Raw genomic sequence first — 27,249 nt, 5'->3', positions numbered from 1 at the left:
AGAATATCATTGTTTGAAGTGGAAGGAAGCTAAAACTAGTATTTTCTCTTTTTTAATGAATTAACATTGTTTGAGTAGCTGCTGCCATTGTACCTGAACAGGAAGTAATCCTTTTATTCTTTTTGCAGAACATTATTAAAGTTAATCTTTAAACACAAGAACCGTGTTAGTATGGCATTTAAAATAAAGCAAAATGCAGCACTGAGGACCGGGCTGGTGTGGCTCAGTGGATTGCGAACCAGAGGGTCACTGGTCCGATTCCCAGTCAGGGCACATGCCTGGGTTGCCAGCCAGGTCCTCAGTGGGTGTGCGAGAGGCAACCATACAGTGATGTTTCTCTCCTTCTCTTTCTCCCTTCCTTCCCTCTTTCTAAAAAAAATAAATAAATCTTAAAAAAATACAATAAAGATTAAATTAAAACATAATAAAAAGATAAAAAATAAATTTAAAACAGCAAAATGTTTTTAAGTCTTATTAATAAATTAGTATCATTAGAATAATTAAATGAATGAATGAATTTACTTAAAATCCAGAAGAATATCTACTTTATTGTTTTTTACTGTTATAGTGCTGTAACTGTTTTTTTTTCCCCCCTGAATTATTTGGAAAGAAAAGTTATACCATCTTTGAAAAATACCACATAAATTTGGTGTGATTTAGTCCCTTCAAATACTAATAGGAAAACTGTGATTGAGAAACCTGTAGAGTCCCCAAGAAGAGAAGGGTAAGGATCAGGAATCTGGTCCCTGTTCAGGGAGCCTTTCTAACTGCTTTCCTTTTGACAGCTGAGACAGGAGGTGGTGGCTTGCATGCGTCGGGACACAACCCTGGAGACAGCTCTCAACTCCAAAGCCTATAAGCGAAGCAAACGCCAAACTCTAAGAGAGGCCCGCATGACAGAGAAACTAGAAAAGCAGCAGAAAATTGAGCAGGAGAGAAAACGCCGGCAGAAGCATCAGGTACTTGGTCTGGGGCTGTGCATTTCTCATTTTACAGACACGCCCAACTAAGTAGATGGAGTCAGAAAGGCTGGAAAAGGTGCTGTAGTGGACAGTGGCGGTATCACAGAGCAGAAAAGTTCCTTGGAGCTTGCATAGCCTGACCACACTATTTTGTAGTTGAGGAAACTTAGGCTAAAGCAAGCTAAGTGGGCTTTCTTAGTTCCAATCAGGTGTCATTTTCATAATCCCATGGAAAGCTGCTGACTGGGTGCAAGATTCCTAGAGCAAAATCCTGGGGAACTTGGAAAAGGAAAGAAGAAAGCAAAAAGTTATTTTTAAAACACATACAAATGCAGTACCCAGGGATCTTCAAAGGGCTCAACTGGGGGTTTTACCAGGACAGATATTTAAAAATATTCCTTTCTAGAGGGTTGGAAATATTTGGATGTAGGATTTGATTTTGGGTCATAATCTTGTAACTTCTGTTTCTTTTTGTGCTCAGTTTACTGCTTAGCCTAGTTTTGTTTTTAAAATGTTGGATTTAGTGTAAGGGTACACTTCCCTCTCCTTTACTTAAAATAGTATAAAAATTACATATGGAGATTTTAGCTCCCTATGAAATCTTGAATCACAATTCTAAGATACTTAGCAGAAGAAATGTTACTTTTATACATAATTCTCACTGGAAATACTTATCTCCCTCAGGTTTATTTGAGAATAATTGGCTTTTAACTTTGTCATTGCCATTTTGCAGGTTTCCCTCCATTCCTGATCTTTCTGTTTTCATACGGTCCCATTCTCAAAGCTCAGAGAATTCTCTCCCACAGGCTAGCACCAAAATAAACCTTGAGGGGCCGTCTTCCCCACCAGCCCCATAGCCCACACCTCAGTGATGGAAACACACCAGGGCATCTAACCCAGAATAGTCCCCAGCTTCTGGTCTTTCATTGTTGTTAACTACACACTGAGAGTTTTTCTCGGACAACACTAAAACCTCAAGGGCATTGGGAAGTGAATTTTACATATACCTTTCTCCCTTTACCCCCACCCTTGGAATCCTTTAGGAATACCTGAACAGTATTTTACAACATGCAAAAGATTTCAAGGAGTATCATCGCTCTGTGGCTGGGAAGATCCAGAAGCTTTCCAAAGCAGTGGCAACTTGGCACGCCAACACTGAGAGGGAGCAGAAGAAGGAGACAGAACGGATTGAAAAGGAGAGAATGCGCAGATTGATGGTAAGGGGCTCGCCTCCAGGAACCCAGGAAAATGCTCCTCTCACTCGCTGTACTGCGAATGTTAAATATGCCATGGTAGAAGGAGAAAGTAAAAGCTGTTTACCAAATATATGAATGCATTCCTTTAACTTCAGGGGGCTGGGCTTCAAACATCCTCTCTTTCCTAGACAATGCATGCTAGAAATCTTGGGCTACACCTGGTTAGTGTAGTACTTCCATTTTCTAGCAGGGCATTGCTGTTCAGATTATAGCTTCTCATATAAAGGCAGGTACTATATCTCGCAGGAGTTTCCATATCCAGATCTGGAAGGCTGGAAATGGCAGTTTTAAAAATATCACTTCTTTGAGACTAATGGCATATGTTGTTTTAAATGAATATCTCATTACATTGTGTCATGGAATCTAAAGAGGTCTAATTTTTTGAAACCTCTTGTCTTTTCTTTATGCCAGAATTTTTTCTCTAACAGTGTGAAAAGTGATCTTGAAGTTGATTTTGAAATGTTGTGTTTTCATTAATAGCCGGAGTATTGCCAGAGGCAAGTCAGGGATCGTTGGTTTTGCACTATTTTTTAATGGGTATGTAACACAGAAGGGATTGGTGTATATCACTGGCCTGTGTTTTGTTTGTTTTGTGTTGGGGGTTTTTTGAAATTGGACCTCATAGAACACCATAAATGTTACAGAAGTGTGTGTTACTTATAATGATCCGAGACATGCAGATGCTATCTGGAATGTGATTCCTGAGGAGTGAATGAAGAGAAAGTTTCCGCAGCCCATAATTATATCTTGAGAAAATTCCAGCTGATAGGTCTTCCTTGCTCGTTTGCATTTTTTCCCACTAGATTTTTGGGTCTCAGAGAATCAACACCACATTTTAAAAGGCTCTGTGTCCAGGCACAACTCAATCTTGCCATCTTCTCTTGCCTTCCTCTCTTTTTCTATGGGAGGAAGAAGACTGCCCAAGAAATTTCTGACTAGCTAAGGAGACTGTTTTTATAGCAATTTGAGCAGTAAGCAGTCATTTGTCTGGTTTAACTGAAGTGAAACTATATTAGAACTTCAGTAACAGATTGGTCTGACACTAATGATTAGGCATTTGCAAATCATTAATTTTTGCAATTAAATGATGGGATATACAGATAACAGAGACACTGAAGTTCTTTATCACTCTTTCTTCAAGTGAGATCAACCATAACGAAAAGCAATTAGAGCTATAATAGCATTTGAGGCTCCTGCTCATCCATGGGGCAAACAGCAGCTAGACTGAGGGGTGAGACTGCTGTCCCTGGGGCACACGCGGGAGTGACACCTCTGGGCTGGAGGTGCAGGTGCCTCTTACCGATTTTGCAGTGCATTCCTTTTATTCTGTACCACATGAGGAAAATATTTTTTGATATGTTCTTTTGTTAGGCAATATGAAAAAGATTTCTCTTGAAATGGCTCAGAGTACATCAGAGTTTTTATTCCATTTAACCTCATAGTGTTGCTTAATGGGAAAGTAGGAATTATATAGTTTATTGCTCAGTGATATCAGACTTAAGTAGCAAATGACTTGTCCCCAGTCACCTAGGCCCATAACATAGTGACAACCTGTGACAGAAATCCACCAAATTTGACTTTCCCTGTTAACCACAATGTTTGTAATGCTTTTAAGTATAAGAAGTGTTTTGTTTAATGCTCATTTTATCTCTTGCCATTAAGAAGTACTCGTTGAAATATTTTTAAAGGAAAGGATATGACATCTGGAATTTGCTTCAAGACAGTCCATTTGGGGATTGAGGGGAGGAGTTTGAGGAAGGGGTAATAATGAAATAGAAATCATCTCAAGTTTATTTTTGTTGCTTGGTGTTGGTTATATGAGAGATTATTCTATTCTATTTTTTATTATACTCGAAATTTTCCAGAATACAAAGTTAAGAATAAACTTCAGATGGTGAATTGTCAAATTTTAACATTGTTTGTTCAAGAAACACAAAAGAACAGAGTTGACTCAAAGTGCTCGGGCACACCACATAAGGAGTGTGGCTGTGTACCCTGACTTTGCCGCGGACCCTGGTACCCCACAACTCGGCATCCCCCTCCCTCGTTCCCCCCAGTCCCAGACTGTGTGCGAGAATTCTTGTAGCCGGGAACATTCAGTTGCTGCACTCGCCACCAGTCCAAGTTCAGACCGTTGAAGGGAGGGGTGAGCAAACAAGGTGTCTGCAAACTTCTGTGGTGCTCCCATCACGCTCCTCTTTCCTCAACAGGCTGAAGATGAGGAGGGCTACAGAAAACTCATTGATCAAAAGAAAGACAGGCGTTTAGCCTACCTTCTACAGCAGACCGACGAGTATGTGGCCAACCTGACTAACCTGGTTTGGGAGCACAAGCAAGCCCAGGCAGCCAAAGAGAAGAAGAAGAGGAGGAGGAGGAAGAAGGTGAGTGCCCTGCTGGCAGCAGCTGAGTCGGGGACCAGTTTAAGGCATGTGTTGCTCTTTAACAAATACTTCTTACCACAGTGAAGCAAGGGTTAGATTACTGGATTGGAAAAATCGCTCATATCAGGGGGAGTGACGTGAAAGAGTTGACTGGCCGTACTAGACAACAGATGGGAGACGATGGTGTAATGGACAGGATATATTAAACTGAAATAATGCACTTTATATTCCCGTTGTTTCTTACAATCTTCAAAAATTAAATACACATGGTCAAGAAAAAAAGGGAAAACATGGGCACAATGAACTATTTTCTTAAGTGTGATGCAGTGTGGTAGGGGACTGCTCAGTTAAGAAACTGGAGTGGAAATTAAGAAAATGCAGGGTACCAACTGAAAGAAACCACAGGAAAATGTAAGAGATCACTTTGGGACACTTTTGGAACAAATTTCAGCCCAATTATTTGGACAGACAGCGATGCCAAAATTGTTCATTTAGTTCAGTGGCCTGTGTCACCCTCAGGTAGGTAGATGTACAGGTCAGGGTTTTAGGTGATCACAGAAAACAGTGAGAAGTGAAAGGTAAGATTTAGAATTTCTGCTCTACAGATACTATGTCACAATTCAAGGGCAGCATGCTAGTGTAGGCCTGCGAATATAGCTTTTTTGAAGCTTAAGTAGTTGGGTAGCTGAGTTCTTGGTTGATACTTTGTTCTCATGGTACATTCTAATTGGCCCAGGTACAAACAGGAAGAATGATGGAGACTGAGGATGGGTGGCATTTAATCATTTATTCTCTGAACTGAATAATTGAACAAAAATGTTTTTCTAAAAATAATTAATTTCATGGCTCCTGAATTCTCATACCTGTTTCGTAATTAAAGAGGAGGAATAAATGATTGAGAAGGTGCCCTCTTGCCTCCTGATCTCTCCTTAGTGTAAGACAGCTCCCCTGCTTGTGAAGATGAACAAGGAATGACTCAGGATTTAGACATTTCAGTGGTGAAGAATACCTCATTTTCTTGTCAAGGTAGCATGATGGGCTTTGCAGAATTCCATCTCCCAATTTCTGACTTAAAGAGACATTTTCAGAGTTCGTGAAGAGCACGTAGGCAAACAGATACAACTCTAACATTCCATAAGCGGACCCCACGAAATGGCAGTTTTAGTTTTCCTGAACCTAGACATGTATTTCACCGAGGTTGTCACAAAAAGGTCACTGTTAGTATTTTTAGAATTTACGTTCCTATTCTACATTTCTTTGTGATTAAAAGGTAATGGCCTAGATTGGAACTTCTGGCTTATAGTTAATACATTCCTATCATGCTGTTTAATTGTTATATCATCATAGAAAGATACATAATTGAGTGATAATGATTATGCCTTTTTTTTTTAAATCTGTATAGAGCAGGGACCTGTCACAATATTTTTCATGGTGCTGCAAACTCAGATGATCCATAGTTTGGCTCTCTGCTTTGAAACTCTTGCCTTTAGGTTTGCTAGTCGCACTTACTCTGTTTCGTTCATTTGCTCAGCAGACATTAACTGAACACTTACTATGGTGGAGGCACTGTGTGCTGGATGCTGGGGAGAGAGAATGGAAACTGTGGTGAGGCAGAGCACTCTTGCAAGTTCTCTCAGTTTAACCGGGAGACAGAGAAAGAGAAACAGACAGATAGTGATCAAATATGCATATAAATACTTATTTATAAATTGTGACAAATGAATGATGTGAAGGAATACTGTGAGTCAAATTGGGGGTGGGGCCTGATTTCCTGGCAAACAAGTAATAGCAGCACAGCACCTCCCGCCTGCCTCATGGGTCTCCCTGGGCATGTCCCATTGGTGATCTCACTTGGCTGAAGATGCAGAATTATTACTTTGCGATCAGCCTTGTACCTACCTCTTCCCTGGCACACTCTCAGAATGCCTAACATTTGGGCCTCCCCTGCTCTTAGCAGGACTAAGGAGGACAGGCTGTGTTTCTGTCCTGGGCCTTCCTGCTTGGAGAAAGGATAAAGAAGGTAAAAAAGGGACCGGGCCCCTTCCTGGTCCTTCCTGAAAACAGTCTCTTTCACGGGACTTTGAGACCGAGTTCCAAGTGAGTTACCCTATTTCAGATGCACCTTTAATTTTGCAAATAAAACGGGGGCTTTCAAAAGTTGATTGTTTGACACTTTGGATTCTCAGGGGTTCTTCTTTCCTCCGTTAGAGTGAATGATTGACGTTGCTCGTTGCCATTTCTCTGTCGGGGAGGAGAGCTGCGTACGGAAGCTTCAAAATTCTGTGCTGTCCCTTTCAGCGTTTTCCCATGGAACTGAACACGATCCCGTACCTCACTGCATTTGCTTTAATTAAGAAAGGCGTCGGTAAATCTTTGTATTGAGAAAAACTTTTTTACCCAGTGAAATAATAGCATTGAGCTGGTGGCAACATTTGTAAGACAGCTAAGATACATATTAGTCAAAGAACTATGCTATTCAAGAGGAGCATATTGACTTTGTAATGTAATGGAAAAAGAGTTATTTTTTACTTTGTGTTAAACTCCTGTATATATTTTTTTAATTGCCCCAGTGTAACAGAAAAGGTCTTTGTTTTTCCCGTTGGGGTTTATTGTATTTACTTGTTGTTAGTGAATAATAGAGAGGGGTCCCTTTGACCTGCTGTGACCTTGTTTAATTTTCTCTTCTTACCATTAGAGCCATTTCTATGAAGTATATATTTATAAATCATTCTGAAACTTCTCCTTCTCAGCCTGGTCTTCCATTAATGCCCTTGAAATGGAAGAAAAAGAGATAAACTGTATGTATCTACTTAGGAGTTAGAGGAGGAATAATTTTAAAGAATTGAAATATCTAATTATGTGAAACCAGTCTCTGCAGTGCGGCAGGATGGATGCACTGTTATGTGCACTTAGCATGACCTTGAGGTCTCTGTCCTTTGCCATGATTATTCTCTATCATCCACTGGGTGATGACAGGATACTAAGAGGGCGGGGGCTAGATGAAGCCACCAGGGGGTATACAAATAGGATTAAACATGCTACATTAGAAAATTGGACTACTGTCCAAATCCTGTTAGCACAGAATCCTTTAAATTCATAACTACATAAGAAAACATAGCAGAATTTGCTAGTATTTGCTAGTTTTTCCTGATAGGATATTTCATTAAAAGATCTATTATCTAGTACTTAAGTCTCTTGCCCTGTCAGAAGGTGATTTGTTAGGATTGAATGGGAAAGTTTATCTATCTAAAGCATTTAGAATGTTCAATGGCACATAGCAAGTGCTCAGTAAATCTTGGTTATTCGTCAAGCCATTCTCTGGTATAAATGTAGGACCACGATTATTAAAATGTGGTTGTAGGGTTTTGGGAAATAAAAAATCTTCTTTTCCCCCTCATTGAATATTCTCTGTGATGTTAAGTAAATAACTAGCTACCATTATTCTCTAGTTGAGGATAAATTGAATATTGTCTTGTAGGATAATGACAGGCTCTTGGACTGTTGAGGCATGGGGTAGGAAACGCGAATTTGTTAATTTTGGTGGATTCTGCTCATCCCTCCCACCTCAGCTCCTACAAAGAGAATGTGTATTATGTGGTCTCTACTTTAGAGTGGTTTCTGATGATAATAAGGTTTTCCTACAGGGTTTTAGGATATATTTTTCCTTAGGCTGTGGTGGTTAGGAGCCCCTAACCCGAACCTACTGCTTAGAAGTCTATCCATTTTATGTGTTCGGCTTCCCGAGCTGCTGACTTCAAGCTGAAAATAAATATTTAATTCTGTCTTTCAAATCTTTCAATGGGGTATATGCTAGCAGAACTATGCCCCTGTTATTTATTTGTGACATTTCTTGGAAACACATGACACTAATAGGAATCCACGGGGAATGGAGAGCTGTGCCAGGTCTTTTTCATTGCAGTGTTTCCTTTTCTTTCTGGAACTTCTTTTATTCTCCTTCTCTTTCATCAACCACCATTATAAGTAAATCTCAGGACTGAGGCGTTTTGGAGGGGGAACGTTTCCAACATAATGTATTGACCAATACGTCAATCATGAGAGAAAATGTATTTTTATCCTTTTTAGATATCAAAAAGTCAGAAAAGCCTCTTGGTATAAATAATGTTTGGTAAAAAGAGCATCAAATGCAAAGTAGTAATGTTGTTTAGGCATTTGTTTTACATTCAGGTTTCCAGCTCTTCTCAATTCTTTTATGTCTTATGCTTTCCCTGAAGGTTCAGTTTATTGTGGCATTTCTCTACAAGGACATTTCTGTGGGTAAAAGAGAGGTGCTTAGGCGATTCTGGACATTTGAGTGTAGCGACAATTGTAAAGACAGGTGAACACAACCCTGCAACAATGAGATTTACTTGATTAGTTCGGTGTCAGAACGGAGGAAGCTGGAGTTTGGGTCCAAGTCCTGCTTGACTGGATCAACCAGTTATTTGAGTCAAAATCTTAGAGCTGGTTTTCTCTGCGAGGTACAAGCAAAGTAATGTGCAATTCCCTGTTAATTTGATATTCTTGGGTATTTTTTATTGCCTGATCACCTATCTTAATGCTCAGAGGTCCACTCAAGTAAAAATAACCCAGTGGTTTCTGCAAGCTGAGGTTCCATTGAAACGGAATGGGTCTTTAAGATGCCAGCACATTTGAATGTTGTTTCAGCTCTTATAACACCTGCTGGGGGATAAAATGCCTTCACTTTATAAAATAGATTGTGAAGTATTTGGTGTAAAACTGTTTCTTGACAAAATGAGGCTATTTATGGCCTATGTTGTGGTAAACTACAATAAATAAAGTGCCCTATTGAAGTCTGTCTTCTTGAGTTCAGCTTAAATGAGATTTTCATGTTTAGGGATTTCTTTTCCTTCTTGACCCCACCACTGATTATTTTATACTGCTTCTGCAAGGAAGGTGTGTAGCCACGCATGCAGCTTTGTTCCCAAACATTTCTAAGTGGAGCGTGTGAGTTGACATTGGCCTTTGGAATTAGGAACCCAAGTTGTCTTTAGTTATGAGGAATTTGGTTCATATCCCCTCCCAGGACAAGGTTAATCACACTCCTCCCTCCCTTCCCGAGCATAATTAGTCCCAGGTTTTTACAGGTAGGAAGAAGGCAACACTAAGTTCCTGCAGTCCTAATTAATGGGTGAACTTCAGCGTTGCTTTTAACCAGTGGAAGTTAAGCTCAGGTCAGTAATATCGATAGGATGTGTTTGTGGTCACGTGACACAGATAACTAACCCTGTGTGAACATTCCCGGGGCAGCGGGGGACTTGGCAGACCCTTCACCTGGTGCGCAGAGACTGTCCAAAGTCAGTTCCAAGGGCGACATCAATCACAGTCCATTTGGAGTTATTCCTGGGTCCAAAAAAGGGGAGGGTTTTGTTTTTTTGGAGAGGGGCGAGAGAATGAAATACCAGTTCGATGTGAGAACATGGATTTATGAAAGAACACCAACCAGAAACTTACAAACTGGAACTTGGTAACTCTGGACACAGAGTAAACTGCCACCTGGCTTCCCCCACATACCATAGCATAGCTGAATGGGCTGTAAGTACAGGGTGTGCCAGGGAAGTCTCACAGAGGGCCAGTTCAATGAGGAACTGTGTGTGTGTTCCTAACTATTGGACTTGCAAATATACTGGCACCGAATTACAGTAATAATAATAATAATAATAATAATAATAGTATTTCACTGAGTAAATGCATTGTTCTTGCATTCACTTAGTCAGTCAGTCATTTTTTTCATTTATTCACCGAATATTTATTTAGTGCCTTTTGAAAGCAGGTACTCTGGTAGGTATGATAGGCATGAAGAAAACAGACAGAAATCCCTAACCCTCTAATCTTACGAAGCAGTTTAGTTTTCATACAGTGCCATAGCAGACTTATATAGACACTCAACAATAGCCCTTGGACTATTGTTGATTCTTCTACATTGTGGAGATTGAAGCTCTCAGTGTATATTATATGGGATGTTGGATTGTGTATGTCAGAATTGTGATCCAATCCTGCCACAGCCCTCGGTGGCAGTAGGAACTGTTACCACCCCTAATTTACAAAACAGGGAACCAGAACACGGAAGATCTGCTCAAGATCGCACAAGTGAAGGTCTCTTGCACTTAGTGAGCCAGCTGGGGTTCAGATGCACATTCTAGCTATTGAATAGTTCCAGAGCCAAGTTTCCTAAATCTAATATTACATTGCTTCTCAAATTTGATGCCTAGCAGAAAAGTCAGTTTAGAGGATTTTAAGTAATGGAAGGGCCTGATTATGAGGCAGTTTTTAGATAATACACTTGCTAGTCTATAGCATATTCATAGAAAAGCATCCTTCAGAATAGCTTTGATTTTATTATTTATGGTCCTTCAAGCTTTTTAAGGAGCTATTCATTGAAATGGTGATCCAGTTCCACAAGCTAGCTATTGGAAATTGGCTTATTCATTGTCTGATTTGATTTTCTTTGATGGCCAAATTAGTAGCTTATTTCTGAATTGTATGGAGAGAATGGTAGGATTAATTGACTTTCTCCCATTAATTAAAAACAGTTGCTTGAGTGTAGTGCCTGACAATTCCCGAAATGGAAACTTCAGGGGCTGGTCGCGAGGACAGTTTCTTCTCCGAGCCTCCCTGCCGTTGTGCTCCCTGTGTTTCTAGCCCCGACAAAGGGCCTGGTGTTTTTGCTGCTGATCATTTCTTTTGAGCTTGTAAACATTTTCACTTTAGGGTGGCATAAATAGAAACTTAAATTATTGTAAGATCACAACCAGAGGGAGCATTTTGTTCCTATCTGCTGTGCCTTGTGCTTTGACATACATACACACATACATCTATTTTTGTAAGGGAATTATAAGAGAACTTCAGAATTTTCAAACATTTATGGAAACTTCATTTCTTCAGTATGGACAAAAGGCTGTATTTTAAACATTACACGTTTTCTATAAAAGCTGTTTTGTTGAGAGACAATTGAGTTATTTTCATAGAAAGTATAAGCATATATATAATCAATGCTTTAAGTAAACAGAGTGAAGTTCATATTGATTCTGTATCATTATATATATTTTTAATTAACTAAAGGGCCCACGGGAGGAAAGCTCATTTTCTTAAATGTCTTGATAAAGCAAATGACTAAAGTTTTTTTTTCTCATTATACTACCCTAAAGTAGTATAGCTTTCCAGTAATAACCTTAAAACAAGGATTCTGTAAAGGTGATGTTAAAGATTTCACTTGTCAAAGAAGTTGTTACAAATGTAAGAAATTTTAGACTATTTTGTGTATATTACAGATGAGACTCACTTTGATACGTACAAAATGTGGCATAATCTTAGCTTTCCATTTAGGCTGTCTTTGAGACTCGCAGAGGTTAATGGACTAAGATATTGGACTATTTAAGAAATGGTAGATGACAGAATTTTTCAAGAGATCACAGTATCTGCCTCGAATTTCCACATACATCCACTGTGGAAATACTATACATTATGAAAGCCCATTAGGTAGAATGAAAAACATTCAGAGAACTCACAGAGTTTTATATCATTTTGTATTTTTATGACTGAAGAGCAGTTCAGAGTTTATTCTCAATGGACATTTTTAGCAAACTTGCTAAGGGAATAGGGAATAGTGAAATTTTGCTGATTGCATCAGGATTTGTCTTCATGGTGCCAAATGTGAGAACACTGCAGGTCCGGACCTCTCCCTGTCGGTGCTGCCAAAGTCTTAAGCCCTTTGGATCCTAGAAGACAATCCACAAATCTCTGGTGTGCTGGCCTTGGATTACAGCTGGCCTTCAGTAACTCTCTGCAAGCTGCTCATAAAATACATACTTTCTCTTAGTGAAAACAAGTAAAAGTAAAAGGCTTGAATACGTAAGTTTTGTTAGATGAGGGCGAGTAGTAATGAAACGTCGTTACATGCCCCACCTGCTTGGTTGAGGCCTAACGTGACATGTTGTCATTTTACAGAAGGCTGAAGAGAATGCAGAGGGAGGGGAGTCTGCCCTGGGACCAGATGGAGAGGTAAGAGTTGTGCATCCATCTCTCTGGTGTCTGCTCAGTGAGTCCCTGCCGTACCTTGCCATGTCATTGTTGTGCACACGGATTTTACTTTTACTCTGCTATTCATCTCTAAGTAAAAAGAGTAGTGCATTAGCATAATATAAAGGGGATATACCAAAAAGTAATCTACTTCCTTTTCAGACTTCCAGTCAACTGATAATGTGTTTCTTGTGTATCATTCCAGAATTTTCTGTGCACATATAAGCATATATTTAGGAATACGTAGACTGTGTAAAAATCTTAAGTGATTCTATAATTGCATTTGCCCAATAAATGATACAGAGGCATAAACTATGACCCATTTTCCTTAGTTTATTACTAATTTGAAATTATAAAACTCCATAAGCTAAACAATGTACCTATTTAGTTAACTTATTTTTGTACAGCTTCTATAGGCTTCTATTTGTATAGAATGTAGTTTCTATTTGTCAACTCATCCACATATTTCTAAATTTTATTTTCTAGTATTTCCAATATTCTCCTGAATCATGAAAATACAATTACTCATTTATCGGATTTTTTCTCCTTCTGAAAACTCCCAGTCCTCTGCCAGTGACCCAGAGGAGGAGGCATACTCCCAGAGCAGGGCGGGAAGGAGCCTGTTTTAAGCTGCCTTCTCCTCTCTCAGACTCAGCTCAACCCGCTGGGAGGCTTCGGGTGGGTGGAGGGTCGCCTCTTCCTGGTCCAGGTGTCACTGTGCATGTGAAAGGTACTGTGAATGCTCACTGCCTGTATGAAGAGGAAAGGCTGAAACCACTAGTCTATGAAGAAACCTCTTGAACAATACATGTTGCTTAACCACTATAATCCATCACAAGGAAAGAAAGGATCGGGGTAAATGTCTAATGTGTAAGAAACTCTCAGTGGGCTTTTATGGGGGAAGAATACTATATCTTAGAGCACGCAGACACACTCTGATTTGTAAAAGCCCAGCCTGACCTAAGCACGCCTCACATCAGTCCATAATTAACCAGCTCAGGGAAGAGACTTAACAGGCTAGTTTGAGAGCGCTTTATCTCTTACGGCCTCTTGGGAAAATTACCTGCTGATTTTGGGCCTGTGACATACACTTACTTCTCCTCTTAAATCTTAGCACGTGTGTTCTGTTTGCTGAAGTTGGTAAAGTGGACATCTTGCTCAGTTTGTTTTGAAATAATTTTCGTATTACAGTACTCTACTGTGCTCGTTCAGAGCTTGTGCCAAAGTTTTCATTCCAGCCATAGTGAATCCCAGTCTCGTCTGAGGCATGACATCTAAAACATTGAAATAAGCTCTATTACGATACTTCAAGACCATGGAGTATAACTTTTCCTTGGGAGATTGTAGCAAATGGCACATTTCCTTCTTTACTGCATGAACACAGGCGGCCTTTTACATTAATGAGGAAGAAGTGTCATCTTGGTGTGCAAACGAATAGTGTTCTCAACCATGGCTTGAGCACATGTAAAAGAAAAAAACAACGTAGTGTAAAGGAAGCCTTTCCTTTTTTCAAAGGTTATTTTTGTGGGTCATTGCTAATACATTCTTTCTTATTTTGACAGCACTTTATTAAGGGAGGAGGGGGAAAGAACCAGGTTAGGAGTGTGTTATTTTCTATTAGCTACCGATAATAACCTACAATATTCTATTTTCCCTGTCATTTTTGTTTAACTCCAAATAGGAATAATTTAGGAAAAAATTGGAATTAATGAATACCCTAAACATTCAATTTTATTACTTCTAAAGAAATAGAGAACTTGAATGACTCACAAATCAAGCATTTCCAAACCAACATCTTGCTTGGGGGTCTGCTCCTAGAAATACGGCTGCTCTCTACTCAGTAGCATTCATTTGCATAGGATTACTCCATCTCTACGCCTGTTAAAATGGTTTATTCTCTGAAGTAGGTTAAACACAGTCTCTGCCATTTCATTTATTCTCTTAATTTTCTGAGCAATCCATTTTTCATTGAGAGTCTAATAATGAACTTCAGCTCAGTTGGTCTGTTCTCCAGATTTCCCCTGAGCGGAGCCTTTGGCTTTATCAGACTCACAGGTACCAATGGTTAGTCCAGTTACCTGGTGGTTTGGTTTTGGATAAAGGACGCAGGTTCTGCAGAAGCCAAACTGGCCAGTAATGAGATAATGGAAGTTACATACTTTTTTCTTTTCCCATCCTCTCCAAAACCAAGAGTTTGCAATAGGTGTTATCTGGGGGATATTTGGGGGTTGAGGTTCTTAGTTGTGAAGGACAAAAGTCGGGTCTGCCTGATTTGAGTAAGAAGGGAATGTATTCACAGGATATTGGATAATTCATCAGATGTCCAGGAAGCCTGGAGAACCGGACTTGAGGCTGCACCTGACACTGTACATACAGCTGATCGGTGAGGGCGTGGCTGGCGCTGGCAGCAGGCAGGAGCTTGGCTGGCCAGTGCCGCTGCACCGGCTCTGTGGCTGCTGGTCTGCCCTCCCCGCAGCGTGCCTGCTGGGTCCTTCACCGTGAACCCCTAGCTCCTAATTCAGAGCTTTGTTGAGCTCATTCATCTGGGGGAGCTAAGGTCTTGTGCTGGTGAAATTTCCACTCACAGAAAAAGGTTTCAGGTGCTGGCAGCCAGAAGGCTGAGACATGTCCGGCAGAGAATTGGGAGAATTTCTTAACACCAAGTGGTGATGTGGTTTGTTTGTTCTTTTCCCCTTTCTAGCCCATAGATGAGAGCAGTCAGATGAGTGACCTTCCTGTCAAAGTAACTCACACAGAAACCGGCAAGGTCCTATTTGGACCAGAAGCACCCAAAGCAAGTCAGCTGGACGCCTGGTTGGAAATGAATCCTGGGTATGGCACTAAAGCAGACTTATTGGTGTTCTTGGGCTTTTTGGGTTTTTGTGGTCTTTGTAAAACCTTGGACCCAAAACAACACAACCTTTGCTGAAGTAATTAAAATTGTTACCTGCATGTGTCACTTGCACACTGAACATGCTAGTTAAGGCATGCTTGTATTGTATACATTGTTTTGTGATTTAAAGAACTGAGCCCCTCTCCTTCCCCACTCCCTTTCCTGCAGTTACGAAGTTGCCCCCAGGTCCGACAGCGAAGAGAGTGATTCTGATTATGAGGAGGAGGTATGTATTCATCTCCTTTGGAGTTTATTGGTTGGAAAGTTCACGAGGGAGGCACCTGTGTCCTTCTGTCATGTCTCCTTTCTGGGTTGGCCTTTGGGTGACGACTGGGGTGAGGGTTTGCCAAAGCTTTGACGGGGCCCGCGGAGCCCTGCAGTGACCTTCGGGGCTCCTGAGCAATGGAGGCTTGGCGAATTCTAAATTTGTTTGGAAGCAAGAAAGAGAAGCTGGCATTAAACTGGAAGTGGTGGGAAGGCCTTCTGGGGAGAGCTAATGGTGGATGGCTTTGGGAGAGTCAGGCCCATGCCTCCCAGCGGCTCACTCGGAGGGCTCGCTGCCTACAACGTCTGGAAAGTCTGGGGCCTCAGACGCAAAGGACAACATGGGCTTGGTTCCACGAGTTTATTGTTCCTCTGGGTTTCCCTTTAAATAACTGTGACTCTTGCTTGAATTCCTTGGATATGCTCGTTACCCACAAGAGAAGCACATTTTTCAGTCTCTTGGAAGTGATACTCAATATATCTAGAACCTAAAATGGTAATCTTGTGGGCTTTTAATAGAAATTACGAAATAGTAAAGGAATTTTTAGATCAACTATGAAGTGCTTAATAATTACAAATGGAAGGATTAAAAGAATATTTCTGGCTCCTTTATCTCCGCTGTCAGTGTTGTGGTCGGTGAATCTGATTTTGCCTGTGTGGAGGAACCTCGGGGCCAGTGGTGTCCCGGCACCCGTGCTGTCGTCCAGGTGGCAGCCTCACTGGTCATAGCTCACGAGGATTTTAGGACAATTGTTATTTCCTTCCATTGTGTGGGCCCATGTTTTCTAAATTACTCTACCGTGGACACTTTGTGAAAAGGAACAATAAAAGCTACATTTTTTTAAAAGCATACTAGTAAAAAGCAAATATTTTTAGAGCCATACTATTTTTTTTCATAGGCTGCTCTTTCTCTGAGATAGTTGAAGCTTACAAAATACATTTTAAAAATGTTTCTCTGCCCTAGATGGTTAGCACAGTTGGTTAGAGGGTCATCCTGATACACCAAGGTTGCTGGTTCGATCCCTGGTCAGGGCCCAGGCAAGAGGCAACCGATGAGTGCATAAATGAGTAGAACAACAATCAGTGTTTCTGTCTCTCTCTCTTTCTCTCTCTCTAAAATCAATAAGAAATAGATAAAAATAAAAATGATTTTCATTTATTTGGATGAGTGGGTCATTGGAAGAATCTTCTCATTAAGAGCCAGAGAAGGACAGAGAGAGGCAAGACAAAGCAGGCTGTTGAGCCTGCACTCGCCAGCCCGAGACTGACAGCTGCAGGCAGCTCTGGAAGGGCAAGGGTAGAAGGAACCTGACTGTGGGTCCAGAGACCCGGGACCTCACCTGGGGTCTGCCGCCCACTCATGGCAGGTCCCGCCCCTCTCAGCGCTTTATTTCTCACCTGGAAAATGAAGGAGCTGTGCCGATTCCTCATTTTACCCCTGTGTCTCAATGACCTGTTACCATAGGCTTGAGTTTCAGCATTAATATTGTGTCACTTCATATTTTTTCACTCAAGAATTATGGGAAAGCATTGTATTTTTAGATTTACTTTTAAAGGAAATTCTGTTGGATTATCTGGGGAGATTTAGCCTCCAACATCAGTGGTTAGTAGTGATCATAATGAATATTTAGTGAAGCTTTCAAACACTTCCACAGAACTTAGTACACAGTGGAGAGGTGGGGAGGTAATGAATGAATCCTAATGAATGAATCTTTTGCCAAGTTATCGACAGTTTTCATCTGAGTATTCAGGAATGTATGGCGTGAAGCCCACAGAAAGCCGTGTGTCCACAAGCTCCAGTCCTGTACTGCGGACACCCACGGGCCCATCAAAACCCACTGGCCTTATCAGAAAGGACATTTTTATGAGTAGGACAATACTGAGGTGTCCAGAGACACCTACTCATATGAGGTGTCTCTTTGGAGAGAAGGATATAGAATATTGCTAAGTAAGTGAGAGAACTGTGGTCTACAGGACTCTTTGGTACCCAACCAATGAGACATGTCCCTCTTTCTGGTGTGATTTTTACATTTTGGGAGCAAAAGTTCCAGAGGCTCCTCAGAAGGTTCCCTTCATTCTCTCATTTAATGATTTAAACAGCAAAGGAATGTTGTGTATTGCCTGGTTTATGTAGGTATGAAATCTAGTTCCTTAAGTTTATTTACTTTGTTTGTGAAGCAGAATACTATTTAGTCTCTTTTCGGAAAGTGCGGTCATAGAGATTCCCTTGTGAAAATGGAATTTTCCCGCTATCTTTCCTCCTTCCCCAGGATGAGGAAGAAGAGTCCAGTCGCCAGGAAACCGAAGAGAAAATACTTCTGGATCCGAACAGTGAAGAAGTTTCTGAGAAGGATGCTAAGCAGATCATCGAGTGTGTATCTCCCAAGAGTCTTCTTCCTTACAGATGCATCTCATGACATAAATTAGGCTTTATGAATTCTCTTTTATAACATTTTGAGGAAGAAACCTGGCTTCCTTCCCATGCTCCACTCGAAATACTGCCGTCAGAAGTTACCACTGAGCTCCCGGCCTCCAGGCCCCAGGGCTTGGGGTTGCTCCTCTCCTGCACTCTGTCCTCGTCTCTCTCTTGAGCCCCCTTCTCCTGCTCAGGAGCTCTCCTGGGCTCTTCTCCTGTCATGTGCACTCTGTCCCAGACAGAACTGATTGCACCTGCCCCTCTAGCTGGCCTGCTTCACTGTCCTCCCTCCCTCCCTCCCTCAGTGGCATCCACACTCACCCTCTAGAAACCCAAGTGAGAAACAACATTCCCTCCTCTGTCCTTGTTGCCAGGCCAGTATGCCACAACTCCCACCCAGAAACACTCCAGCATCCTGGGAACCCTCTCCTCCTCCTTCCATCTGCATGCCCAGCTGTGTGCTGCACCCCGTTCGTCCTCTGCGTCTGTGGTCTACGCAGCTCTTTGCATATGTACCTCTATATCAAAGGAAATTGCTGTGAAACAATATGCAAACCAGAACATTGTAAAGTGATGAAATTTAAGAGAAAAAAACAGATAGACATTCTAATCATTTCTCCTTGTATTACAGGGCTGTATGCCCCACTTTAGGAACCTCTGTTTTAGCATTTGGCCCCCTCCCCTGAAGGGTTTAAGAACCCTCAATGACTCCTCATTGCCTCTAGAATAAAATACTAGTTCCTTAACCTGGCATAGAAAATAGAAAACTACCTTCTGTCTTTCTTGTCTCTTGTGTCGACTTTGGCCCTCTCTCACCTGTCCTCCGAGCTTTAGATGGTGTCCTGTGAATAGGATTTATCTTTGCATCCCAAGTGCCTAGTACAGCCTCACAGGCCAGGGGTTAATCAGCAGGCACAGTCCACGTGCGTGTATCAGTCATTTGAAATCAAGTGGGCCTGCGTTTGGATTCTGTCTCCACTCCCTTTTATGCAACAGGCAAATTAATCAACCCCTTCAAGCCTGAAGTTCTCCACGTGCCTAAACTGGGGATGGAAGTAATAATGTAATAATGTCTGCCTGCCTTAGTTTTTGTGGGGATTACAAACAATGTATTTTAATTGCCAGGCAAATGAATGGTAGGTGACAAATAAACCATACTTACTGCACCTTTGTTAGGCCTTCCGTTCACTTTTGTTTTGAATGGAATGAAATAAAAACACATGCACCAAAATTCCTGTGCTTGATTTTCCACTTCCTCTGTCTCAGGACAGCTAAGCAAGACGTGGATGATGAATACAGCATGCAGTGCAGCGCCAGAGGCTCCCAGTCCTACTACACCGTGGCCCATGCCATCTCCGAGAGGGTGGAGAAGCAGAGTGCCCTCCTCATTAACGGGACCCTGAAGCACTATCAGGTAATGGCTGTGGTTTGTGTTTCCTTGGCAAGTCACACTCTTCTACCCATTTCTGCCTGGAGTATGTCATGCATGTGTTGATTGCTTAAGAGGTTTAATGATGGTGAGGCAGTTTAGGTTACGGTGCTTAGAGTGTTGACACTGTGCCTACAATTCTGCTTTTAGAGCACTTCTATTTCACCATCTTTGCTAGGGCATATCTGCTTTCTCTTTTATGGTTTTGGGATGAATTACGTTTTAAGAAATCCTGGCTTAACGTTTGGAAGTGTTTCATTGTGGATCGTTTCCAAATGGAAAACGCAGCCACATTTGTTGAGTATAGGGAACATATATCTAACCTGGAAGCAAATGAAGTATTTCTTTAGGAACTCCAGTGGTGGCTATAGTGTAATGCTATGGATTCAGCCACTGAGGAGGCACCATCTACTACATTTATGCTTTTTAAAAGTGTTGATAAAGTGGCGAGCATCTGTGCTTCGATAAAAGCTAGGCTGTAACCATTACAATGATGTGACCTCTGTGGGTGAGGCCACCTGCTGTGTGCTCTCTCCTCCCACTTTGTAGTGGTTCCAAAAGTGTGTTCCCTGGAACATTTGTCCCAAGAGATGTACCTCAAAAAGAAAGGAAAATAGGTCCCATGGTCAAATCAATATGGGAACTAGGATATTACCATATAATTTACTGTTTCAAACTTGGATGCAAAGGAGAGTGAATAGAGGCCTATTGCTAATAGGCCTAACTCAGGACTGTCCGGAGCCAACCAGCCATCTGGGCACCCTGACAGTGACCCCTCTCGGTGATCCATGGCGTGCATCAGCACTTCCGTGACCCTGCAGACACAGGTGTGTGATCCACCCCTGCAGATCCGTGTCCCTCAACAAGATAACTTTAATGTTCTATTTCCCAAATTTCTTTACTTAACCTTGTTTTTATATATCACCTATTAAGATCTTATAAATATAATGTCTTTTAGAATATAGTTTAGGAAGTACATGCTTTAGGCTAATAGTTCTCAAACTTTTTGGACTTAGGGTATCTATACTTTTAAAACCGGGCACAACATTTGCTGTTGTGGCCTGAGAGGTGAAGCATATTGGGTTGCCCAAAAAGTCCGTATGGTTTTTTCCATAAGATAAAAGATACGTTTTTCATTTTTACCAGTAACTTTATTGATTTGGATATTTTGAATATGTCAGCCATTTCCCACTACTGGCTTCTAGTGGGTAGAGGCCAAGGGTGCTGCTAAACATTTTCCAATTCGTAAGTCAGCCCCACAGCAAAGGATTATTTGGCTATAATATCAACAGTACCAAGAAACTTCACAAACCACTTTTGACACATTCAATCAGTCACAGTACCTTTTCCATACACTGCACAAATCTTTTCTTGTGTTTCAGTTGCATTTTTACCTTCCTTGAAATACTAAAACATAATTTGTTGAGGTGTTGTATATTTTTTTCCATCTTCAATATTAAAATGGCTGCACAAAAATTCACCAATTTTTGAAAATTGTTTTTAAATGCACACTGATAAGATAGCTGCCACAATACAATCTAACAAAATTGTTTCGAATGAAGTGGAAGACAACTAAGCACAAAACCACACGAGCCTTTTGGCCAACCCAGATCAATGACCACTACCAGTGCTGCCATGATTTCGAGCTAAAAAGCCAGCAGTTTTTACCCCCTATTGCTTTTGCATCATCAGTGCAAGTGTCAACCCAATATGAAAGGTAAATAATGCCCTAAAGTTACTATGAAAATCATGTGAACTTGTGGATCTCTGAGATGGTCTGGGGATGCCCCCTCTGGTCCTGGGAGCACCCTCTGGCAACCACTGCTCTGGCTGTTGTCAGGTCGTGTTTTGTCCAAAGACCATGCTGCTTTCATGAGGTGCCAAGTGGTTACCATCTGACTTGGTCTATCCAATGTAGATGATAATTCCTGGTATGTTCTAATAAACTTTCCCACATCTATATCTGGGAAGTGCCTTCTCTGGGTTATTCATAAATAACTTAGTGACACATTGATTTATGCTGTCATCCAGCACCTTTTTAGCACTTTTCATCACTGTCTTCACAAACCTGTCTCTCCTGCTTCCATCTGTGAATGCTGTGCCCTTCTGCCTCCCCTGGGCTGCTGGAGACCCCAGAAGGTGCCTTGCTCTGTCCCCCTTGGGGTGTTTGTCTCATAAAGTTCCTTCTACCTGGCAGGATCCTTTCCATTTCTCACAAGCCAAACTGAAGCTCCCAGCCTTCCTGGACCACTCTGTCCATAAGTAAGCTTTCTGTCTTCTTGCTCCTTGACACGTTTTTGTATCATTAATAGTTATTTAGCCCTCATGTAGCTGAGGCCTTTCTCCTGCTTCCTGGAAAGCCCCATAAGCCTGGTTTAGTACCCAACCCCTCCAATTTCACCGTCTAGCAAAGTATAATTCATTTCCCACAATTTTAGTGAATTTCTAGTCCCTTCTGCTGCCAGTTTCTGCTTCTGTTTTATCTGGGATTAACAGAGATGCAAAATTCAGCCCTTTTGCCAATTTTCATTTAAAAAAAGAATTCACCACCACCCACTGTCCAAATGTTCCTGGCATTTAGTTGACTTTCCTAAAGGTCCGAGGTCTTGGCGGCATGTGGCAGGAAAGCAGCTCCTTGTAACCACCAGTTACGGTTCCTAATCATTTCCTCACTTCCCCTTGCTATCTTTTGCCTATTTTCTCAAAGGCTCTTCCCATTTTTCTTCTGTCTTGGTATTGCTGCTGTTCTTCGAAACCCTTTAGGATGACGTGGAGTCTTGCATGGCACAAGGTACTGCAGGTGGCACAGGAAAGCACTTCTTCAAACCACGGCAGTGCTCTCACTAAGAGAATCTCTGGCCAGTACAATTTCATGTGTGTGGCTCTGGCACTGCAGCTGTTTCTTGCTGCGTGTGCACATGTGAGTGGCTTATTGTCTCCTCTTCGACTGCAGGCTTCTGAAGGGAGCCACACTTCCTACACACCTAGGTGTCTGTCTGCCATAGCTGCTTGCATGGTTCCTTGCACAGAATAATCATTTAATACATTTTAAAATAAGTGGCTTCTTTCTTACATAAAATATATTAAAATTAACATTTCCCTAAGCATAACTTCATTAGCAACCTAAATGAGCTTTAGCTAATATATAGAGATTGATATATGGATAGATAGATACTAATGTCTATATCTATCTGTCTACCTACCTACCTACCTACCTGCCATCGATCCTACCTTTTCAATCCAGCATCTGTGGATGATGGTAGAAGGGAATTGGTGGTAGAGAGAAGAAGGTTTAACAATTTTGTATTTTCACCTGCCCTTTCTTGTACTTGACAGACACGGGGACTCCAAAGCTGCATCTCTGGTGCAGTTCTTTTGTACTTTATAAATATGTGGAACGTGTTTCTAAGCACTCAGCTTCCAGTATGCTGCTTCTGGGGAGTGCCCACATTGCAAACTTTCCACGTGCCGCCTGGGAGGTTTGTCCCCACCAGGAAATGCCCTCCTGTGGGCCCTGCACTGAGCTCCTGGCTCCCTGGTCACCTGGCTTCCTCACCGAGGGGACCCCTCCCTGGCGGGGGGCGGGGTACTTGTTTGCCAGGAAGGCTATTTCTAGTGATCTGTGATCTGCTAGCCAAACCTGCCTCTGGTTTATTTGTCTTTAATCCTCACAGTGGCTTTTTGTTCTTGGAGTGGTTTGGGTTTTCTTCATGTATAATAATTCTAGAATGTCATATACTGTTCAATGCTAAGTAGGGAGAAGTAGCAAAAGCTGCTTAAAATCCCACCAGTATGCTCCAGCCCATCTTTTCTAAAATCTGATTAACACTCGGCACCTGCCAAGCAGTGGGGATGATTACAGGCTCATATTTTAAATTCTTTTTTGTGTTGCTGCTTCCCTCACTTTCCTACTGTGGGAAATCCAACATATAGCACTGAGGAGTTGAGAAGTCACAGCCTCACTTGAGTTGTATTAGTATTAATTACCTGTGCAGATCTTGGGTAATTGAAGCAATTACTCTTCATTTCAGCTCCAGGGCCTGGAATGGATGGTTTCCCTGTATAATAACAATTTGAATGGAATCTTAGCTGATGAAATGGGGCTGGGAAAGACCATACAGACCATTGCACTCATCACTTATCTGATGGAGCACAAAAGGCTCAATGGCCCCTATCTCATCATTGTTCCCCTCTCGTAAGTAAAGTCATTTATTCGGCATTTATCTTTCTGTGTGTCACAGAGTGCCCTATTAGGAGCTCATCCTTGTTTTACATTTAAGGCAGTATTATAGCATGAGGCGGGGTCGCCGAGAACATGTCATCTGGATTTAGCTTTTTATTTCCCACTCCCACGCTCAGCCCCTGGCCTCTGTGGCTGTTTGAGCACAGGACAAGGTGGGCCTTATTTCTCATTACTCCTTCAGTGGCTCATGAGGGGGAAAGGTTTTGATTTTTTTAATTACAAAATTTCTTTGATTTTTTTCCTTGTACCATTTCCAAAAGATTGCATATATTCAAAGGACTGTGTATGTATTCTGAAATCTTTTTTTCTTATATTGTTTAAAATAGAATCTAAATCAAAATTCTAACCAAGAAGTTTACACTAAACTGCCCTTAATATGTGTAACTTATTTTCAGTGATGTTGCGTCTTTGCAAGGACAGGTCTTTGTGGTTCACCGTTAAGTTCCCAGTGCCCGCCCGCCCTGTGTGTGGTTCTGTTCAGGGGTGTCCAAACTGTGGACGTCTCTGGGCCAAACTGGAAGAAGAGTTGTCTTGGGCCACACATTAAACACATTGTGACATGTAATCACAAAAAAAATCTCATAACATTTTAAGTGAATTTATGATTTTGTATTGGGCCGCATTCACAGCCATTCTGGGCTGCATGCGGCCCTCAGGCCACGGGTTGGACACCGTGGCGAGATCTTCGGCAGACACTCCTGAGAGAAGGAGGTGTCACAGCCACCCTCCTGGGCGGGGCGTCTCTGCCCGTGAGGTTTGGACCTTGAGAAAAAATAATCTTAGTATTTTCTCCTAGTTTGGTCTAAAGGAGAACTGTTTGTAGGCCTTTTTAATCTATATTATCTGAGTCCACAGTATTTAGATATTCATTAAATTTTGTGTACATTTTGAATATTTACAAGTATTTTGCTTTTTATCTGTATTTTACATGCTCTGACTTATATATTATGGTGATGCTTTCAGGGATTTTTTTAAAAAGGCATTTAATATTTCTTTCCCTGCTCCCTCTTGACAGATTTATTTAGTATTTTCATGTGCTTTTGTAATTTCTTTTTCCTGACTCAACTTTTCTATGAACATATGTGGCAGTTTCTAAAGACTCACCAAATCACTTTGGCAATTGCTATTTTTCAATACCATATTAAAATTTAGGGTTTTTTGCCCACTATAGTTATGCATTTTTTAATTTTTTTTCTTATGGTTTTTTATGAACCCATGACAAACCTGTCATGCTTTGTGGCAGCTTATTTCTAACTTATCTCTTAATTCCACACCTTTAAAATAAATATGTAGTCAAGATACTTTATATTGTCTAGCCCCTTTCAAGGTAAGGCCTAAAAAGAAATAAGAACATGTTTTTAACTGCCGACTTTTATACAAATGTCTTTTTTCATTTTCCCTCTTTTGTTGTTCTATAGGACTTTATCTAACTGGACATATGAATTTGACAAATGGGCTCCTTCTGTGGTGAAAATCTCTTACAAGGTTTGGAACACTGTGTTTATATATAAATGTGGAAAAGCGAAAAATAAATCCTGTTTCCTTCTTTCTGTTTGCACATCTGTGCACTGTACTCGGTTGTAAAGTTTTGTCATGTACATCATGTACTAAACAGTGAGAGTTAATCATCCCAAGAAGATTACTGTAATAAACCATAATTACTTTCAGATAGTGAAATGCAGAAGAAAATTGTTAATTATCATATTGCGAGGTTTCTGATGAGAGTAATACAAATGACAAATATCGCGCATTCTGTGAGCTGCTGACTGGCTCCCTGTCAGGCTGCTGCCGGGCCCGCTCTTCCTGCAGAAAGTTAGGCAATTACCAGGTGCCCGGCACCTGCTATAGGCTCCCCAAGAAATGCAGCCTTTCACGAGAGCAGCAGGTTCTCTGCCACCCCGAGGTCACTGTAATTTCCTTTTCTCTCTTTCCCCTCAGTTTTCAGTGGGAAAGCCTCTTTACAAGGATTGGAAAAGTGGCCAGACCAGTGCGATTTCACCAAGCACTTTCTTGGTGGATAATGCATCTGTATATGATAATGCATATATGTGCAATCTTTAGTCACGAGTCTGGGCTCCATTAAGCTCTGAATAGTGAGAAATAACACACATGTACTCCCATTGGATAATATGTACATACATATTTTTTTCTTTCTATTCAGGGCACCCCTGCCATGCGTCGTTCCCTTGTCCCCCAGCTAAGAAGTGGCAAATTCAATGTCCTCTTGACCACTTATGAGTACATTATAAAAGACAAGCACATTCTTGCAAAGGTATGTTTTAAAAAATTCTTTTATCTCTAATTTTGTACTATCACACTGGAGTGTAAAGTATTCCCCAAATTATACTCACTAGTATAATTTGATCATTAAATGGCTTCTCTCCATCTCTGTTTCTCTCCCCTCTCTCCTTCCTCTCTCTCTCTTGTTTTTTTTTTTTTAGTCAGATATATTTTGGTCCTGGATTTTAACTTTATGTATACTATTTGTGTGTGTGTGTATGGATGTCATTGATCCTGGGGCTCTTACCTATCCTCTCATAGTTAATGAGCTTACACCTCTTTAAAAAAATTCCCCTGGCTTCCTTCTGCAATTCTTTTTCTCTCCAACAGCCCTGAACATGCTTGTGGAGGAAATAATTGTTTTTGTTGCCCTAGGTATTGTCAGTAGCGTAACTTCATTCCTCTTGTGCCTTTGTCTCTCCAAAGACACGTAGGCACCTCTCCATATGGTCTTCTCTGTGTGAACATTTTTCCTAGCTGTGGCTTTTCTGCTATCCCTGTTTTAGGGTTTTTCCTGGTAAAATAATGGGCTATTCTTGTTTGAATTACTCTGGGCTGTTTCTGTAACTCTTTGGAGCTAGGAAAGAGTGGTTTTCTACCTGCAACCTACATCTCCTAATTTCTATGTGCTAAGTTGTCCTTTAGCCATAAAATATAATTTTTTCCATTTATATCATCTTGCCTTCTAATATGTTCATGTAGAGTGATTGAAGTATTTTCTTTTATGGAGCACATTTGAAGACAATTTTTTTTCTTTAGTAATTTCTTTTGCCCTGTGGTATTTTGAAAGCACTATAATCTGAAACCAAGTTGTAGCCAGAATTGAACAGAATCCCCATTTCTGGGGTGTGTTCCATCTCTGTGTTGAACCTTTGCTCTGGGAACGGAGCGTTCCCTTCATGGCATCACAGGAAATAACATAAAGGGAGCAGGTTCCCAGGGGAGGTTTAATAATTGAGATGGCACTAGCAACAACGCTGTGTTCCGATTCCTCACATACAGAGATGAATTTGGCAGTGTCAGAAATGATGTGTTTCCAGTATTACTGTAGGAATGTGTTTATATATTTGAGATCCTTGAAAACACAT

At 41.1% G+C, this 27,249-nt stretch overlaps 1 protein-coding gene across 5 annotated transcripts in view; it reads left to right on the top strand.

The window, feature by feature from the left end:
* SMARCA2 (SWI/SNF related, matrix associated, actin dependent regulator of chromatin, subfamily a, member 2) overlaps positions 1-27,249 on the top strand; it is a 160,390-nt gene that overhangs the window by 39,444 nt on the left and 93,697 nt on the right. For all 5 annotated transcript variants that reach the window (XM_028514837.2, XM_028514830.2, XM_036021708.1 and 2 more), the window contains exons 7-17: positions 786-959; positions 2,006-2,179; positions 4,429-4,599; positions 12,565-12,618; positions 15,338-15,468; positions 15,698-15,755; positions 18,064-18,164; positions 19,476-19,623; positions 23,670-23,833; positions 25,300-25,366; positions 26,043-26,153. In XM_028514837.2, the coding sequence (XP_028370638.1) occupies positions 786-959; positions 2,006-2,179; positions 4,429-4,599; positions 12,565-12,618; positions 15,338-15,468; positions 15,698-15,755; positions 18,064-18,164; positions 19,476-19,623; positions 23,670-23,833; positions 25,300-25,366; positions 26,043-26,153 (1,353 nt within the window). The remainder of the gene's footprint in view (positions 1-785; positions 960-2,005; positions 2,180-4,428; positions 4,600-12,564; positions 12,619-15,337; positions 15,469-15,697; positions 15,756-18,063; positions 18,165-19,475; positions 19,624-23,669; positions 23,834-25,299; positions 25,367-26,042; positions 26,154-27,249) is intronic.

Source organism: Phyllostomus discolor, chromosome 3, assembly GCF_004126475.2.
Source record: "Phyllostomus discolor isolate MPI-MPIP mPhyDis1 chromosome 3, mPhyDis1.pri.v3, whole genome shotgun sequence".
NCBI classification, from domain to species: Eukaryota; Metazoa; Chordata; class Mammalia; order Chiroptera; family Phyllostomidae; genus Phyllostomus; species Phyllostomus discolor.
This window is presented reverse-complemented; position numbering and strand designations above follow the sequence as displayed.